At 35.2% G+C, this 16,639-nt stretch overlaps 1 protein-coding gene across 2 annotated transcripts; it reads left to right on the forward strand.

Moving 5' to 3' along the window:
* Nucleotides 1–57: 57 nt before the first annotated feature.
* On the forward strand, nt 58–16,639 carry TRMT10A (tRNA methyltransferase 10A). Of its 2 annotated transcripts, none has more exons than XM_050791546.1 (8): nt 58–219; nt 4,635–4,842; nt 5,781–5,943; nt 6,571–6,642; nt 7,775–7,849; nt 10,005–10,154; nt 13,234–13,339; nt 14,871–16,639. In XM_050791546.1, the coding sequence occupies exons 2-8, from the start codon at nt 4,658–4,660 to the stop codon at nt 15,137–15,139; spliced, it is 1,020 nt and encodes a 339-aa protein (XP_050647503.1). In that variant the 5' UTR covers nt 58–219; nt 4,635–4,657; the 3' UTR covers nt 15,140–16,639. The 2 variants fall into 2 exon arrangements, with proteins under 2 accessions (XP_050647503.1, XP_050647505.1); XM_050791548.1 differs by lacking the exon at nt 58–219 and adding an exon at nt 408–574.

Below are 16,639 nucleotides of genomic sequence, written 5' to 3' on the forward strand. Positions count from 1 at the left end.
ACCCCGCCCCGCATAAACCCCTCCCCTTTCTCCCATTGCGGGTTCTAAATTGGCGCAGTTCGATGACGTAAGACGCAGCCGCCGTAGCCTCCACTGTGTAACTACCGCCCCTGCCTCTGGGAATTGAAGTTTCTGTGGAAGGAAGCGTGAGCGGTAACCAGGCCAACCTAGAAAGGCTTTCTTTCTGAGATTTCACTTCCCTATCAACTCCTCATCTCGGTAAGTGTCCTGCACTGGCTGGCGCTCCCCCGCACTATGATATTATTTGGGCGCAAAGGGGTGCGTGCCATGCAGCCCCCGACTACCAACAAGGGCTTCCGGGGTAGAGGGGAGCAGTGGTGTGGAAGTGGTTGCCTGCTGCGCTGTTGCCGAAGGAAATGACGTCGTTGATAGGCGCCTCCCGCGGCCTACCCAGCTGCTTCCTGGTTCGCCAGCAGCAGCTTAATCCCGCCTCTGAAATGCGTTCGCTGGCTGGGAGCGTAGAAGGGAGAGTGGGCGAGGCTCCGCCCCTGTGGTTGTGCGCTCTTCGTCGGCTTGTGTTTTGGGGTTGCCATCGGCCCGTAGTATGTTAAAAGTGAGTTTGCAAAGAATGAGAGGGAAATCTGTACTCTAAAGGGCCGGAAAGCGTGTTACGACCCTGCCACTTCGTGGCCAGAGACCGTGGGCGTTACCTCTTTAAAGGTGCCTTACCTCATTTTTCCTGCGAAGGGCTGACGTGACTGAACCCTCTGAAATGTAGAAAGCCCGAGGGGAAATTGCTGCAGGTGCTGTGAGCTGAGGACAGTTTTAAAAAGATCGAAGTGTTACTTGATTTCACTGAACTACTTTAAATTTTGGGAATTTTTCTAGAGATATAAAGAGGATGGCGACACATTACTTGTCACTTTATGAATCTCCTCTGCCCCTTGCATTCCCAACCCTCTGCTCAAAAGGCTTGACAACTGAAGTGAACAAAGGGCTTTTCGCTGCTCCACGTTTAGCCAGCATGTCTTTAAAAAGGGCATTCCTGACCAGGCGCGGTGACTCACGCCTGTAATCCCCGCACTTTGGGAGGGTAAGGCGTGTTGTAGATCACCTGAGGTCAGGAGTTCGGGACCAGCCTGACCAACATGGTGAAACCCCGTCTCTACTAAAAATACAAAATTAGCCGGGCGTGGTGGCGCATGCCAGTAATCCCGGCTAAGGAATCTGAGGCAGGAAAACTGCTTGAACCCGGAAGGCAGAGGTTGCAATGAGCCGAGATTTTGCCACTGCACTCCAGCCTGGGCGACCTAGCGAGACTGGGTCTCAAAAAAAAAAAAAAAAGAAAAAAAAAAAAAGGACATTCTTTTGCTATTGCTGTCAAGTCATTAATTCTAATCTGCATTATTCCCACATTCGTTGAGATTTTTCTGAAAGGGAGACTGTCATAAATTACGACGAATATTTATTTTATCCCAATCCATAAATTAATGCCGTTTTAAAAAACTTTTTTATTTCTTTTGGTGCTCATTGATTTAGGATGTATCCTCCTTGCCTTAAGCTGTGCTAAGATATGTAAATACAATGTAAGATAGTTTGTAAGCCCACCTGATAACCTATATCTGCAAATGAACCCTACAGATTTTTAAAATTTTATGCAAAAGTAAAATTTCACACACACACACACATATAGGAGGCGAAGTCTTGCTCTGTTGCCCTAGCTGGAGTGCAGTGATGCGATCTTGGCTCACTGAAACCTCTGCTTCCCAGGTTCAAGGGATTCTTCTGCCTCAGCCTCCCGAGTAGCTGGGATTACAGGCGTCCACCACCACGCTTGGCTAATTTTTGTATTTTTAGTAGAGACGAGATTTTGCCATGTTGGTTTCGAACTCCTGACCTCAGGTGATCCGCCCACCTCGACCTCCCAAAGTGTTGGGATTACACGCATGAGCCACTGCGCCCGACCTCACACAAATATTTTTATAGTTACTGTAAAATACATTCTTGAACATTTGTTGAACTTGGTTGAATGAATGAAAATGTACGATGAGCATCACTGCATGTGAGAAAGGAATGAACAACTGCCACAGAATTTTATAAATTATTGCCCAAACTAAAACGATTAGAAAGCAAGTATACCTAATAAAATGCTATGTTTTGCTTAACATTCAATCTGAACACGCTGGTACATAGTGCAGTGTAGATATACATTATACTTATTGTATAGTGTAGACAGTGCGAGTTGGTAGATATCTTTGTAAAGTATACTATAAGGAATAATTTATAAGATATCAAGCTGGCATCATTTTTGTTGCATTCCATTTGTCTCAGTGCACCTGGCTTGTTTAAAGCCTAAAAACTTCACTTAGTACAGTGTGTTTTCTTAATTAGGAATAGTTTTTAAAAAGATGATGGTGATGATGAAGATGAAGATGTTGACCAGCTCATCACCTTTCCTTGTATTTGGGAGACTGAAACATTGCTGTACTATGACAGGTCAAATTAAATTTAACTGCAGACTTCTTGGATAGGAAAAGCAAATGCTCCCCCTGGTGTACATAAACTGTAAAACATTAATTGCTTTTTAAAAAGTCTTCACGTAAGCCGGGCCTGGTGGTTTTTGTCTGTAATCCCAGCACTTCAGGAGGCCGAGGCGGGCGGATCACGAGGTCAGGAGTTCGAGACCAGCCTGACCAACGTGGTTAAACCCCCTTCTCTACTAAAAATACAAAAATTAGCCAGGCATGGTGGCGCGCGCCTGGAATTCCAGCTACGCAGAAGGCTGAGGCAGTGGAATCGCCTGAACCCGGGAGGCAGAAGTTGCAGTGAGCCGAGATCAGGCCACTGCACTCCAGGGTCAGGAGTTCGAGACCAGCCTGACCAACGTGGTGAAACCCCTTCTGTACTAGAAATACAAAAATTAGTCACGCATGGTGGCGCGCCTTTGGAATCCCAGCTAGTCAGAAGGCTGAGGCGGTGGAATCACCTGAACCCGGGAGGCGGAAGTCGCAGTGAGCTGAGATAGGGCCACTGCACTCCAGCCTGGGCCACAGAGCGAGACTCTGTCTCAAAAAAAAAAAAAAAAAAAAAAAATCTTCACATAGAAGTAATCAACATGTGCAGTTTTTGAATAAAATAGAGAATTAACTGAAAATAATGCCACTGATAAACAGAAATGTGCTCTCTTGGAATATTATTATTTCATGAAGAGAGCAGTTTGTTTTCTGTGAATTTTAATTGTGCTTTTAAGTTTCCTCCACCCGGTATTGTTTTGGATACCTGCATTGCTGAATTTTATTTAATGTATTGTGTATTGAAAGAAAGGAAAATAAAAGTGATCCAGGGAATCAAAATACATATTTTAAAAATTTTTTTCCATGTAGTCTTTTTAGGCTTATTCAGTTTCCCTACCTCCAGTTTCTTAAATTGAGTGCTTACCTTACTTTCTAGCTTAAAAAAAAAAAAAAAGTGCATTCAAGGCTATATGTTTATCTCTAATTACCTTGTTTTCCTTTATCTCTCTCATTCTGTTATCCAAGTCTTTACTGCTCCTCCATATTGTTTTTCTGTTCGATTTTTGTCTGCATCCTGAGTCAGATTGTCAGGATGTCTTCTAAGTCATCAGTTACTTCTTGGGACTCCAGGTAATCTGGAGTTTGTCTCTTCTATTGAAGTTTTTATGTCTTCATTTCCTAGTTTTCAAATTGTTCTTTTTCTCAGATTCTTGTTTTACCTTTTAGTAAAGCCTGCTTTTATACCACAATTTTCTGTTTTGTTATTATAGTTATTATTCCCTTATGACCTCTCTGAAATGTTTCAGCCAAATTTATTTTAAAGTCATTTTCAGATTGCCCTATTTTTAATTTGTATCAAGTGAATTTGTTTCCTGGTTATTGATTTCAGTTTTAAAAATCAGTTCTGTCTTTTCATAGTCTCCCTCATTCTACAGCATTAAAGAAGACTATAGAAAAGATGCTTTTCATCTCTTTTTAAGATTTTTTGTTTTATTAAAAACATTTTCATTACATAACTTTAGAAAATGTAGAAAACCATGGGTAAGAATTAAACTTGTGTGTGTGTATACCTTTTTTAAAAAGTTGGTCGTAACGTATATATTGTTTTATTTGGTTTTATTTAACGTATAACCGTTTCCCCTTACTAAATAATTTTGGATATATACGTTTTACTGGCTGCTTAGTATTCCTTGCCCATGTTATAGATTAACCATAATTGTTTAGTTTCCTTTCACTGACATTCAGGAGGTTTCTAACTTTTCACTGTTTTTTAACACTGCATTCATTGCATGTACTCTTGTGCACATTTTTGTGTGCATGTCTGATTTATTTACAGAAATTTAAGGAAATAAATTACTGGGTCAAAGGGTGTCTAAATAGAGATTTTAAAGCTCTTAAAACATGTATGTCTTGCCTTCTGGAAAAATTGTACCATGACCACTAATAGTATATGAAACACCCCATTTCTTTAGACCTTTGCTAGCATTGCTGATGAATGATATTTAATTTATATTAAATGGTATTTAAATGATAGTTACCAATAAATGACATTTATTTGTCTAAAGTTTTATTTCTATTTATTGTATGGTTTAACTTTAATCATATTGATTGAGTTTTTTAACTTTTTTGTGCTTGTAAATTATCTGTTCATGTCAAAAGTTGTTTTTCAGAGGCACCAAATAATGTCATCTGAAATGTTGCCAGCATTTATTGAAACTTCTAATGTTGACAAAAAGCAAGGCATAAATGAACATCAAGAGGAAAGCCAGAAGCCAAGATTAGGTGAAGGGTGTGAACCAATATCTAAGCGACAAATGAAAAAACTAATAAAACAGAAACAATGGGAAGAGCAACGGGAACTCCGCAAGTATGTGTTTCAAATGTATATGCTCTCTTCCTATTTAGAAATATGGAATGTTAGAGCTTGCATAGCCCTTTGGCATATTTTTGTTACTTAAAATTCATTTACTAGTTTTAGACAAAAGCGGAAAGAAAAACGCAAGAGAAAAAAATTGAAGCTAAAAATGTATATTGTTAGCTAACACTGTCAACTGGCTGTTAAGACTATTTTTTAACATTATTATTGGGGTATCTTTTAGCACTGTTGATGATCTTGCACTCAACACTTTTTCTCATGCAGAACCTTATTATGAGTAGCAGCACAATTTTTGAAACAACTGACTTAGATAAGGGATGTAATTAGTGTCCATGTGCTAGTTATGGAATAAAAACAGCCAACTCAGAAAGATCAAGTTTTGGCCTAACATTGATTTTGCCACAAGAACCATTGCAGATTTTGGTGAAAGCAATTAGTCTAAATTTGTTACTATGATAAATGCCAAAGTTTGTGGAGAGAAAATAAACTATAGTTGGTATAAATTAGAGCAAAAGTATGTAATTTTTTTAATGAACAATTTTATTTTGCTTTTTTCTATACCTTATAAATGTGGCTTAAAAATCATCTAGGTGAATTATGAAAGTAAAATTCAATACAACTCAAACTCAGTATTTAGAGGGTTTTCTTAGGGATAATATGATACCAATAACAAATGAAGCTCTTCAGGTAGTATAGTTAGGATTTAGACAGAAAGCTTTAGATCATTTTTGGAAGCTCATTTCCTTCCTATCTGAAGCTTTTAGATGTACTATATAAAACTGCTAATACTTGACCATATTTGAATGGTCACAGAAGTGACAATTTCATATGGCTTAACTTGATGGTTTTTAGAAGTAATTGTTTATATAGAAGAGTTGTGAATAACTGAATACACAATAACAAAATGTTATTTCAATTACTAATTTTAGACAAAAGCGGAAAGAAAAACGCAAGAGGAAAAAATTGGAGCGACAATGTCAAATGGAATCAAACTCAGATGGAAATGACAGAAAACGTGTTCGAAGAGATGTTGTTCATAGCACCCTTCGCCTTATTATTGACTGTAGTTTTGATGACTTGATGGTATTAAAGGTATCATGAATCATTGTCAGAAAAATCTTGTATATGAATTAGATCAAATCATTTTTGTTTTAATATGTAATATCCCTTTTATATAAATTTGTGTATTGAAATGAATCTTAAGTTTTTCAAAATTTATTTCCCCTAAGTTAAATTAGCTAGCAAATTGCATTGATATAATAAATATGTATATTTATATGTGTGTGTGTCAGTATGTGTGCAGACAGGAAAGAGAGACAAACACACACACTTCACAATCTAGATGACAGAACTAAATTAACCACTTATTAATCATAAAGATCTACGGGGTTTTACCAGTGTTGTTGGTAAAACATGAAAATAGTAATATGGCTCTGAAAGTCTTTTGTTGTTGTTGTCTCTTAAGACAGTAACTGTTTTCATGAACTAGCATTTTAAATAAATACAAAATATGTAATAATGGGTCACTTACAGAGCATTAACTTATAGTAATTTTGTTAATGTAAGGAAATCAAATAACATTTATCAGAATGCATTTGTATTTAAGAAGAAAAATTGTATGTATATAGTCATCCCTTCTGCCTATTCCATTCCTTTAAGATTGTGGAATGGCCATAGACAATTTTAATAACTTTGCTTTAAAAATTGACTCTGTAATAGGACATTAAGAAACTTCATAAGCAGATTCAACGATGTTACGCAGAAAACCGACGGGCACTGCATCCTGTGCAGGTATGTCTGAAGATTTTAAAGCAGACTCTAGTTTTCTTTTATATCTTTTGTGGCAAAAGACATAGATAATTCCTATAGTCTTTGCAGGAGTCTTACAGATAATCTTTTTTAATGCCTATTTGAAAAATGTTTTCTTTTTTGACAAAAATAAAGCAAAATATTTTAAACATCTTTTAATATGTTATCTTAGACACACTGTTTCCAGTAATCATCAGTCTTACACAAATTGGCCTTTTCCTTGCCTGTAGTTGAATATCTTCTTTATGGGACGTACATATATTTTTATACCAGTTTCTCAGTTTACAATTACTTCCAATGTGGGAGAAAGATTGGATGGAGAGGCAGAAGCTGTGGCTGCCACCGCTTGATATATGCTGTGGTATCTGTTGTATAGGTTTTGTCTACTTAAAGGTTTTTAGTTTTCTTTTGGGTCACTGAGAGTTTTGTCAAGTCTTTTTTAAGCTGAGATGAGGGAGTGATTTGGGAGACTATTTGGCTACTGTTAAGAATAACATCTTTCTGTTGGAATTCTAGGTGACCTAAAAATTAATACTGGCTCACTGATGTTAAGAACCAGGAACTGTTAATATATTTTGGTTAGATATTTTGTTTTTACCAAGTAATAGTAATTTTAAATTTTTGTATTTTGTACTTTTTGTTTTATAGTTTCATATCACACTTCTGTGATAGTCCTTTTATCCCCATTTTTATCTGTAGTAGACCCCTTCTCACCTATGATTCAAACTTAAATAGGTATCAGGGTTTAGAATCAAAGAAAAATTATGAAGACTTTGTATTGTTTAAAAAAAAAAAGAGGACTGGGAACTTGACATGGAAGCAGGGAATTTGCAGACAAGTGATAATTAAGGTATAGCCATGTTATAACTACTTGGAATGAAAATGTAAATGGGATACCGCAGCTACTGGGTTATGAAGCATGCACACGAAACATACTATTTCTGCCCCAGTTTATTGTATGTTCAAAGCATGTCACAAATTTTTTTTTCTAGATAAATGAGAATAAATATATTTTGTGTTTCATTGATCATCAGATGAGTAGATGAGAGAAATAAAACATTAGACTTAAATGGTCATATGTTCTCTCTTTCTATACCTACAAATCTTTTATCAGTTTTACTTGACAAGCCATGGAGGCCAGCTGAAAAAGAACATGGATGAAAATGACAAAGGATGGGTCAACTGGAAGGTAATTAAAACAGATGAACTCTCACATAATTCCAAGTATTTTTATGTTTCTAAAGGTCTACATTTCGTACCTAAACTCTATATAATGCTACTTAATACAACAATCTCCAGATGCAATCTCTGAACCTAAGTCTAAGATTACAAATCAGAGATGCTGAAGAAGGGAGTGAGATATCTGGTAGCTTGTATTTGTTCTCATTAAATCTTACCTATTTTATGGTCAACTTTTAAAACATATTTTTAAAAAGAAATAATTTTAAGGGCCTTTATATAATTTCTCCCTGGCATACTAGCTATACATTATATGTTACCTATAAAAATGAAGTCACTCTAAATTTTGGAAGTGTGCCTGCATTCTGTTTCTTCTTACCCTGTGCTGGCCACTAACTGCATGTGGCTATTAACTTGAAATATGACAGTCTGAATTGTGAATTGAAATGTGCTATGAATGTGAAATACATACAGGATTTCAAAGACTCGGTACCACAGAAGAGAGAGGAAGAATGTGAATATCTCCTAGATAATTTTTGAAATATTTATTATATGTTCAAATGATAAAATTTTGGGTATGCTGTGTTAATAAAATAAATTGTTAAAATTAATTTCACCTATTTTCATTTTTAAAAATGCGGATACTAGAATATTTAAAATTGCGTGTGTGGCCTCACAATTTTTTCTATTGGACCAAATTGTTCTCAGTCATTGGTAAAGGTGACTAAATAGATTGGCTTTGGTACCAGTCCCTGAGGAACTTGATCCTATTTAGAGAAGTACTGGGTTATCCCTATACCTTTTTTCTTTCTCAAAGTCAGTTCTCTCAGTGACACATTTTCCCTTTCACACTCACTAATTGCATAACGAAGGCATTTATTTTATTAATAGCCTATGATATGAAACGTTTTCAAAGGCTTTTAAGTTTTTAAGTACAATATATTTATCAAATCCTACATTTGTACCTGGTTTTCCAAGAAGTAGTGTAATAAATTAAAAGAGGCATGTTTTTAGTTATTTTGCAACTTATTAAATTTATCATTTATACCATCAGCTTTCCAGAGGGACTTGAGATTAATTGTTCTGTAATTAATCAGGTTCTTCTTGGGGCCTTTATTAAATTTATAATATAACATTTTCCAGAAAAGTGGCTATTTATTAATTATACATTTTAGGAGAGAGTTCTTTTGCTTCATTCTTGGTTTCATTAAAAATTATGGATAAATGTCATCTGAGCCTGGTGATACATCTTTTATGCAATCAATGTGGCTTACAAAATCATGACTGCCAGCTGTTGTTCAATTTTGTACCTGTGACCTGACAATTCTGGTGAAGAAGTTTTCAAATGTGTGTCTCTTTGTAGAACAGATACATGGATTTTGAGACGTAGTCTCTTGTACTGTCACCCAGGCTGGAGTGCAATGGCACGATCTCGGCTCACTGTAACCTCTGCCTCCCGGATTCAAACAATTCCCCATCCTCAGCCTCCTGAGTAGCTGGGATTACAGGCACCTGTCACCATGCCCAGCTAATTTTTATATTTTTAGTAGAGACGGAGTTTCACCATGTTGACCAGGCTGGTCTCGAACTCCTGACCTTGTGATCCACCTACCTCAGCCTTCCAAAGTGCTGGGATTACAGGCATGAGCCACCACTCCTGACCAGCTATTTCCCTTTCATGATTCATATAGATGGAGAGGAAGTAATTGGAGAAGGCATTCTTTGGTCGTAGAACAATGTAAGCAAATATGTGGCAGTAAAAATGCATTTGTTTTGTTGGAACTGGAAATAAAGCTGGCAAAGTAGATTAGTGCTATATTCAGGAAAGAGTTTCTAAATTAAGGAGTTTAGATTTTATCCCACAGAAAAAGATAAAACGTTAAAAGTAGTGTTTTTAGAGCCTGCTATCAGTGTGTGGAAGTAGATTGGAGGGGTTTAAGGCCAACAACGAGGAAACAAAACTAAGAGGCTATTTAAATGATCAAAATGTGAGATTATAAGAAATTGATGTAGTAAATTCAAAATAATGCATTGTAATTATATTCTTTCAAACTTTGTTTCATATGTTTTTGACTGGATTTGTTTTGGGAAAATAGAATAATCATTTTTAGCCAACTTTCATAAGGTCCTATTAATTAGTAATCTCTTTCCCCATTGTCTTAAAGGATATCCATATCAAACCAGAGCACTATAGTGAACTCATAAAAAAAGAAGACCTGATTTATCTTACATCAGATTCACCTAATATACTGAAGGAATTAGATGAATCAAAGGCCTATGTGATTGGAGGATTAGTAGATCACAACCATCACAAGGTACTATTAAATTTTTATTTTTGCTTTTGCTTGTACTTAAAATTGATACATCACCATTTCCTGAAAGTAACAATAATACTAACAATAGCTGATGTTTATTGAGTGCCTACTATACGTCAGTCACTTTTTGAGCTAAACAAAGTATTTCACATATATTAGCTTGCTTAATCTTCACTACAACCCAGTGAGATTAGTGCTATTATTATCTCCATTCCACAGGTAAGGAATTCACAGCACAGAGAAATTAAGTCTAAAATCAACAGTAGTAGATGACAGAGCAGCTATTTGAAACCAGGCTGATTGCTCTGGAGTCCATCCACATGCTTAAATGCTATGCTTTATTGATAGAAGAATCTGCTGCTAATCAGTTGCTAAGCCATTAGAACTTAACTAGTTTTTAAATATATTATTTTCATGGGATGTTTTTTCTGTTCTCTTTCATTTGTACTTTTCTCTCTTCCCATCCATACCTTTATTTGGATGAAAAATTACAGAAAAGCACTTTCTAAAAGAAAATGTCATTTTGTACTTCGCCAGTTACATTGCAGCATGCAAAATTCTTCATATCTGCTTGTCCAGTATGTTAGCTTTGTGGCTGTTGAGCACTTGAAATGTGTGCAGTATGACTGAAGAACTGAATTTTTAAAATTGTAATTAATTTAAATTTAAGTAGTCACACATGGCTACCAATTGGACAGTTGCAGCTCTATTGCATCATAAGGAATTTTATCAGAATGATCTTTAGCCTTTTTATTTTTTTCTTTGTGGAAAAATTCTATTTTGTTATTTATATAGAACCACATTCTTTCTCATGTTTATGTTTCTCTGAACTAAAACAATTTTGTTTTCAAAAGCACCTGCTTCAGGCCGGGCACGGTGGCTCAAGCCTGTAATCCCAGCACTTTGGGAGGCCGAGACGGGCGGATCACGAGGTCAGGAGATCGAGACCATCCTGGCGAACACGGTGAAACCCCGTCTCTACTAAAAAAATACAAAAAAACTAGCCGGGCGAGGCGGCGGGCGCCTGTAGTCCCAGCTACTCGGGAGGCTGAGGCAGGAGAATGGCGTAAAACCCGGGGGGCGGAGCTTGCAGTGAGCTGAGATCCGGCCACTGCACTCCAGCCCGGGCGACAGAGCCAGACTCCGTCTCAAAAAAAAAAAAAAAAAAAAAAAAAAAAAAGCACCTGCTTCAATCTATTATTATTTGCGCCCCCCAAGTATACAAACCATCAGTTGAGAAATTGAGCTTTTCTTTCTCCTGTACTCTGTTTTTTGACCATTTCAGTTCTGGTTAGACATAGGCTTCAAAGATTTTAATTTTGAGAAGAGATGAAATTCATATTCTGTATTTTTTTGACAAGGAAAAATAAAACTTATAGTCAGTTATTTAAAATTTCTCAATTCAAGTTTTCATTTAACTTGTCTTTGCCATTTGTGCAAAGTAGTGTTATTGGAAATTTAATTTTTTTTTTTACATTTATGGGAATAATGATGGTGATTCTATAGGAATTCAGTTTAAGTATAGTCGTATATTGCTTAACAATGGGAATATGTTCTGAGAATTACATCATTAAGCGATATCAATATTATAGAGTGTACTTACAGACGGTACTTACTAGACGGTATAGCCTACTACACATAGGCTGTATGGCATAGCCTATTGCTCCTAGACTACAAATCTATACAGAATGTTACTGTACTGAATAGTGTAGACAACTGTAACATAATGGTCTTTGTGTTTCTAAACATATTTAAACATAGATGATATAAAAGATTTTAAAAATACAGGTTATACGTGGTATACATGTGTAGAGCACTTACCATGAGCGCTGCTTACACAACTACACGTTGCTCTAGGTGAGTCAGTAAGTGAGTGGCAAATAAATGTGAAGACCTGGATATTACTGTACACTACTGTAGACTTTATAAATACTGTACACTTACTCTACACTAAATTTATTTAAAAATTTTTCTTCAATAATGAATTAACCTTAGCTTACTGTAACATTTTTACTTTATAAACTTAATTTTTTAAACTTTTGGACTCTTTTGTAATAACATTTAGCTTAAAGCATAAACACATTATACAGCTGTACAAAAATATTTTCTTCATATATCCGTATTCCATAGGCCTTATTCTATTCTTAATTTTTTAACTTTTTAAAATTTAAAAAAAAAAAATCCTCTTTATTTTTTAACTTTCTAAACTTTTTTGTTAAAAACTAAGACACAAACACACACATTAGCCTAGGCCTACATAGAGTCAGGATCATCAAAATCACTGTCTTCTACTTCTACATCTTGGTCCACTGGAAGGTCTTTAGGGGTAATGACATGCATGGATCTGTGATAACAGTGCCTTCTTCTGGAATGCCTCCTGAAGGACCTGCCTGAGGCTGTTTTATATGTAATTATTTTTTTTTTAGGAGTAGGAGGAGTACACTCTAACGATAAAAAGTATAGTAAATACGTAACAGGTAATTATTTATTATCATTGTCAGGTATTATGTACTGTACATAATTGTATGTGCTGTACTTTTATGTGACTAGCAGAAGGTTTGTTTCTGCCAGCATGAGCACAAACACTTGAGTCATGCATTACAGTGTGATGTTCCAACAGCTCCAAAGTCACTAGGTGACAGGAATGTTTTAGCTCCATTATAATCTCATGGGACTACCACTGTAAATGAAATCTGTCGTTGCCTGAGACTTTGTTATGCAGTGCAGGACTGTATTTTAAACTGAGATAAAGGCAGGGTAGAATGGGGAAAAGTTATTTGAGTCAGGAGATATGTGAGCCAGATTTTTCTTGTGGTTCTGCTGCTGAGGAGCTTTTTAACTGGGCAGGAAGCATGTCTTTGGTTTCCTCATTTGTAACTTGAGGAGCTTAAAACAAATACTCTGCACATTGACTATACTTATTTTCAAGAGAATGTTTCCAAATGAGCAGTAAAACACACACATACCCCCCATTCAGGTAGTCTCTGAACTATAAATCTTATCTAAAAATTATTTATACTATTACAGAAACTTTAAATAATTTAATGTTCTTGTCGAAGTCATCGTGTCTTTGTTTTAGGGACTCACATATAAACAAGCATCAGATTATGGAATCAATCATGCACAGCTCCCGCTTGGAAATTTTGTGAAGATGAATAGTCGAAAAGTTTTGGCAGTTAATCATGGTAAGCTATAAGGGATAAACTGAAAATACACCTGAGCGAACATTGTGAGAAAGAATATTGCATTTAGTATTTGAATAGGTAGAAAGTATTACACTTTCCTGGAGACAAAATTGTAAAACGTAATCATTTATAATTTGTTTAAGTAACAGAATGCATATTAGAAAATTTTGAAAATGTACGAAAGTGTTAAAAAATTAGCTATGTCTTACTGCACAGAAATACTTGGTATTAACTTTTTGGTGTTGACTTCTAGTTCTTTTCCTATGTATATATATTATTATTTATTACATAATTGGATTTTTAGTATATTACGTACAATGTTATAAATCTGGGATATTTTCTCTCCTTTATGACTTTATTTTTTCATGTCATTGAATGATTGTTAATGGTAGCCAGGCACAGTGGCTCACGCCTGTAATCTTAATCCTAGCACTTTGGGAGACCGAGGCAGGCAGATCGCTTAAGCCCAGGAGTTCGAAAACAGCCTGGGCAACGTGAGGAAACTTCATCTCTACAAAAAATACAAAAATTAGCTGGGCGTGATGGTGGGTACTTGTAGTCCTAGCTATTCAGGAGGACAACATGCGAGGATCACCTGAGCTCAGGAGGTGGAGGCTGCAGTGAGCCATGGTTGTGCCACTGCACTCCAATTTGGGTGACAGAGTGAGACCTTGTCTCAAATAAATTAATTAATTTAAAAACTTGTTGTTAATAGCTATGTAATAGTCCATCATTTGAATATACAATAATTTAACCATTCTGCTATGGTTGAATTGTGTTTTTTTCTTTTTGCTGTTGCAAATAACATATCCATTCTTGTACCTGTCTTTGCCTTGACTTTGCTTTAAAAAAAATTTTAAGCCGAGTTTTTAGTCAATACACAACTGCTTATTAAACTTCTTATACACTAAATACTTTCTATATAGCAGGTTCTAGGGAGTTATAAAAATGAAATTATTGATTCAACAAATGAATTGACTCTAAAACCTTTGATATATAGTGGAAATTACTTTTTCCACAAAGTAATTCAGGTTTGCCCCTCAGCAGTATGCTGATGTGAGTAGCCTGGAGACAATATTGATACTGTTTACTACAACCAATGGGAAAAGAAAAACAAAATAAAAAAAGCAGACAAGGAGCTCCTAGCATGAGTGGCTCTTTACAGGAAACATGAAGAAAGTTAAATGAATGCTAACTAGGTTGTTAGCATGTAAAGGATAAAGATGTGAAGGGGCTAAAAAAGAGTAGGAGATAAACTGAAAAGGTCTTTATTGATTATAATTGACATGGGATACTGGTAAAGTATCTGAGTGCTTAAGAACTGAACTGAGAAAAAGCTAGATAAGAGGTAACAGGCTTGAGTACCTTGGGGCAAATTGGGCTTGACAGACAATAGAAAGAAGAGATAAGAACAAAGTAGTTATTAGGAAAAACTAGCACTCTTAACACAAAGACAATGTATTTTAAAAGACATTGTGCAGCATTGTGATGAACTTGGCTAAGAAATGTATGGAGTTTGTCTTTATTGCAGTGTTTGAGATTATTCTGGAATACCTGGAAACAAGAGACTGGCAAGAAGCATTTTTTACTATCTTGCCCCAGCGGAAAGGAGCTGTTCCCACAGACAAAACCTGTGAAAGTGCTTCTTATGACCCTCAGTCTGTCAGGATGGAGGAGTGTGGATCGGACAGTGATTCCAGTGAGGAGGAAGATAGCAGAAATGAACTAGATTCACCACGTGAAGAAAAGCAGGATAAGGAAAATCACACTGAATCTACAGGGAACTCTCTGCCACACTAATGTTACCTGGTTTCCTTTTAGTTTAAGGAAAAATTAGGAGAAAGCGAGGTGCTGTATAGAATATTGAAATTGGAAGAACATTTTATTTTCTGTTATTTCTGTTGTGAATTTTAAAAACTTTTTTTTTGGACCTAAATAATAATAAAAAAGCCCTTTAAACTTTGTAAGAAAATATTTTTGATTTAGAATAAGAAGATTTAAATGTGTATTTTTTTTTGTTTCTTTTTAAAGCCTCAAATAGTGGTTTCTAGATAATTTTACTTTATTAATATATTTTCATATTCTTTAGAATGTGCCTTCTGACCTTTCAGTTTTTTAATTTTATAGTCACATCAACATCTTTATGATCTATTGCCTACGTATCTGTGAGGGCACATATTCATAAATATACTGTCAATCTATCAGAATGTTGTATATGGTAGGTTACCCTCTCTTTGTAGCTTTTGTGTTTAACTTAGTTACTTGAAAGAAATTTAGTAATTTTAGGAAGAAGTATCAGTTTGATAGACTTAGTTCATTTCTTTTGGACTATGGAGCGCATATCTGTTCCTTCTTTGTGGTGCCTTTTTATGGTTCTGAAGTAATTACTGAAGAGTTGAGAATCTCTTTAATGCATTTTCTTAATTCTTACAATGGTGATAAGTTACTTCAATTATAAAATTGAATTTTGCAGACTAAATTATTTTGTAAGGCTGTTGCTGTTGAAAGATCAATTTTGTCTTTACCTGCATTTAAAATGGAACAGTTTTTAGCAGCTGTGGGTTTTTTTTCCATATATATTTTTAATTTGTTGGCTCTTAAAATGAATAAAGTTTATATGTGCTTCTGCCTCCTCTCCTATAAGAATATGCATACTAATGTATGTTTCTATAAATCAAATACACATGTGAAAATATGCATGTAAATATATATTTACCTCTGTCCTCATCATGTATGGTTCTTAGTTATTAGTTGTTGATAACATGATTGATTTGCCATATATCTGTATTACTTGAATAATACTGAAATACTTTATTATTCTGTAATACTGAATACTTATTTTATTACTTGAATGGTTGTGTTGAACACCCTAAGAACAATTTGAATTTTATTAAGTACAAAAATCCTTAACTAAACATTTTTATGGGAATGTTGGCAAGAAATAATAGTGTAAAAGGGAGCTGTTTTAGTTTCCTATCAGTAATTGTATATGCAGTTAAATGTTTAAGGTAAAATGGTCTCTGTCACAGCTAAAAGATTTCAGTAGCCTTCATTGAGTTTGGGTAAAATGAGTTGCTGTTCTTTTGTCTTCTTTTTAATATATAAAAGTTATATTTTAAAAATGTGTAATATACTATATATGTTACTAACATATATACACAAAGTTTATTGGATTTAGTACTGATATTTACTGTCTATTTTTGTTACTTTGTTCTTAGTAATCTATTATAGTTACTATTTTAAGGTGAGGTCTATAGGCAAGATATGTAAGTAAAGACAAGCCCTACAATTTTAAAATAA

The sequence above is a fragment of the Macaca thibetana genome, chromosome 5 (assembly GCF_024542745.1).
Source record: "Macaca thibetana thibetana isolate TM-01 chromosome 5, ASM2454274v1, whole genome shotgun sequence".
Taxonomy (NCBI): Eukaryota; Metazoa; Chordata; class Mammalia; order Primates; family Cercopithecidae; genus Macaca; species Macaca thibetana.

Excerpts from the sequence above, each read along its gene's own strand:
- TRMT10A (XM_050791546.1), top strand. The coding sequence starts at position 4,658 with ATGTCATCTGAAATGTTGCCAGCATTTATTGAAACTTCTAATGTTGAC. Across the intron at positions 7,850-10,004 it reads AAGGATGGGTCAACTGGAAG|GATATCCATATCAAACCAGA; the intron begins GTAATTAAAACA and ends ATTGTCTTAAAG. Across the intron at positions 10,155-13,233 it reads TAGATCACAACCATCACAAG|GGACTCACATATAAACAAGC; the intron begins GTACTATTAAAT and ends TCTTTGTTTTAG.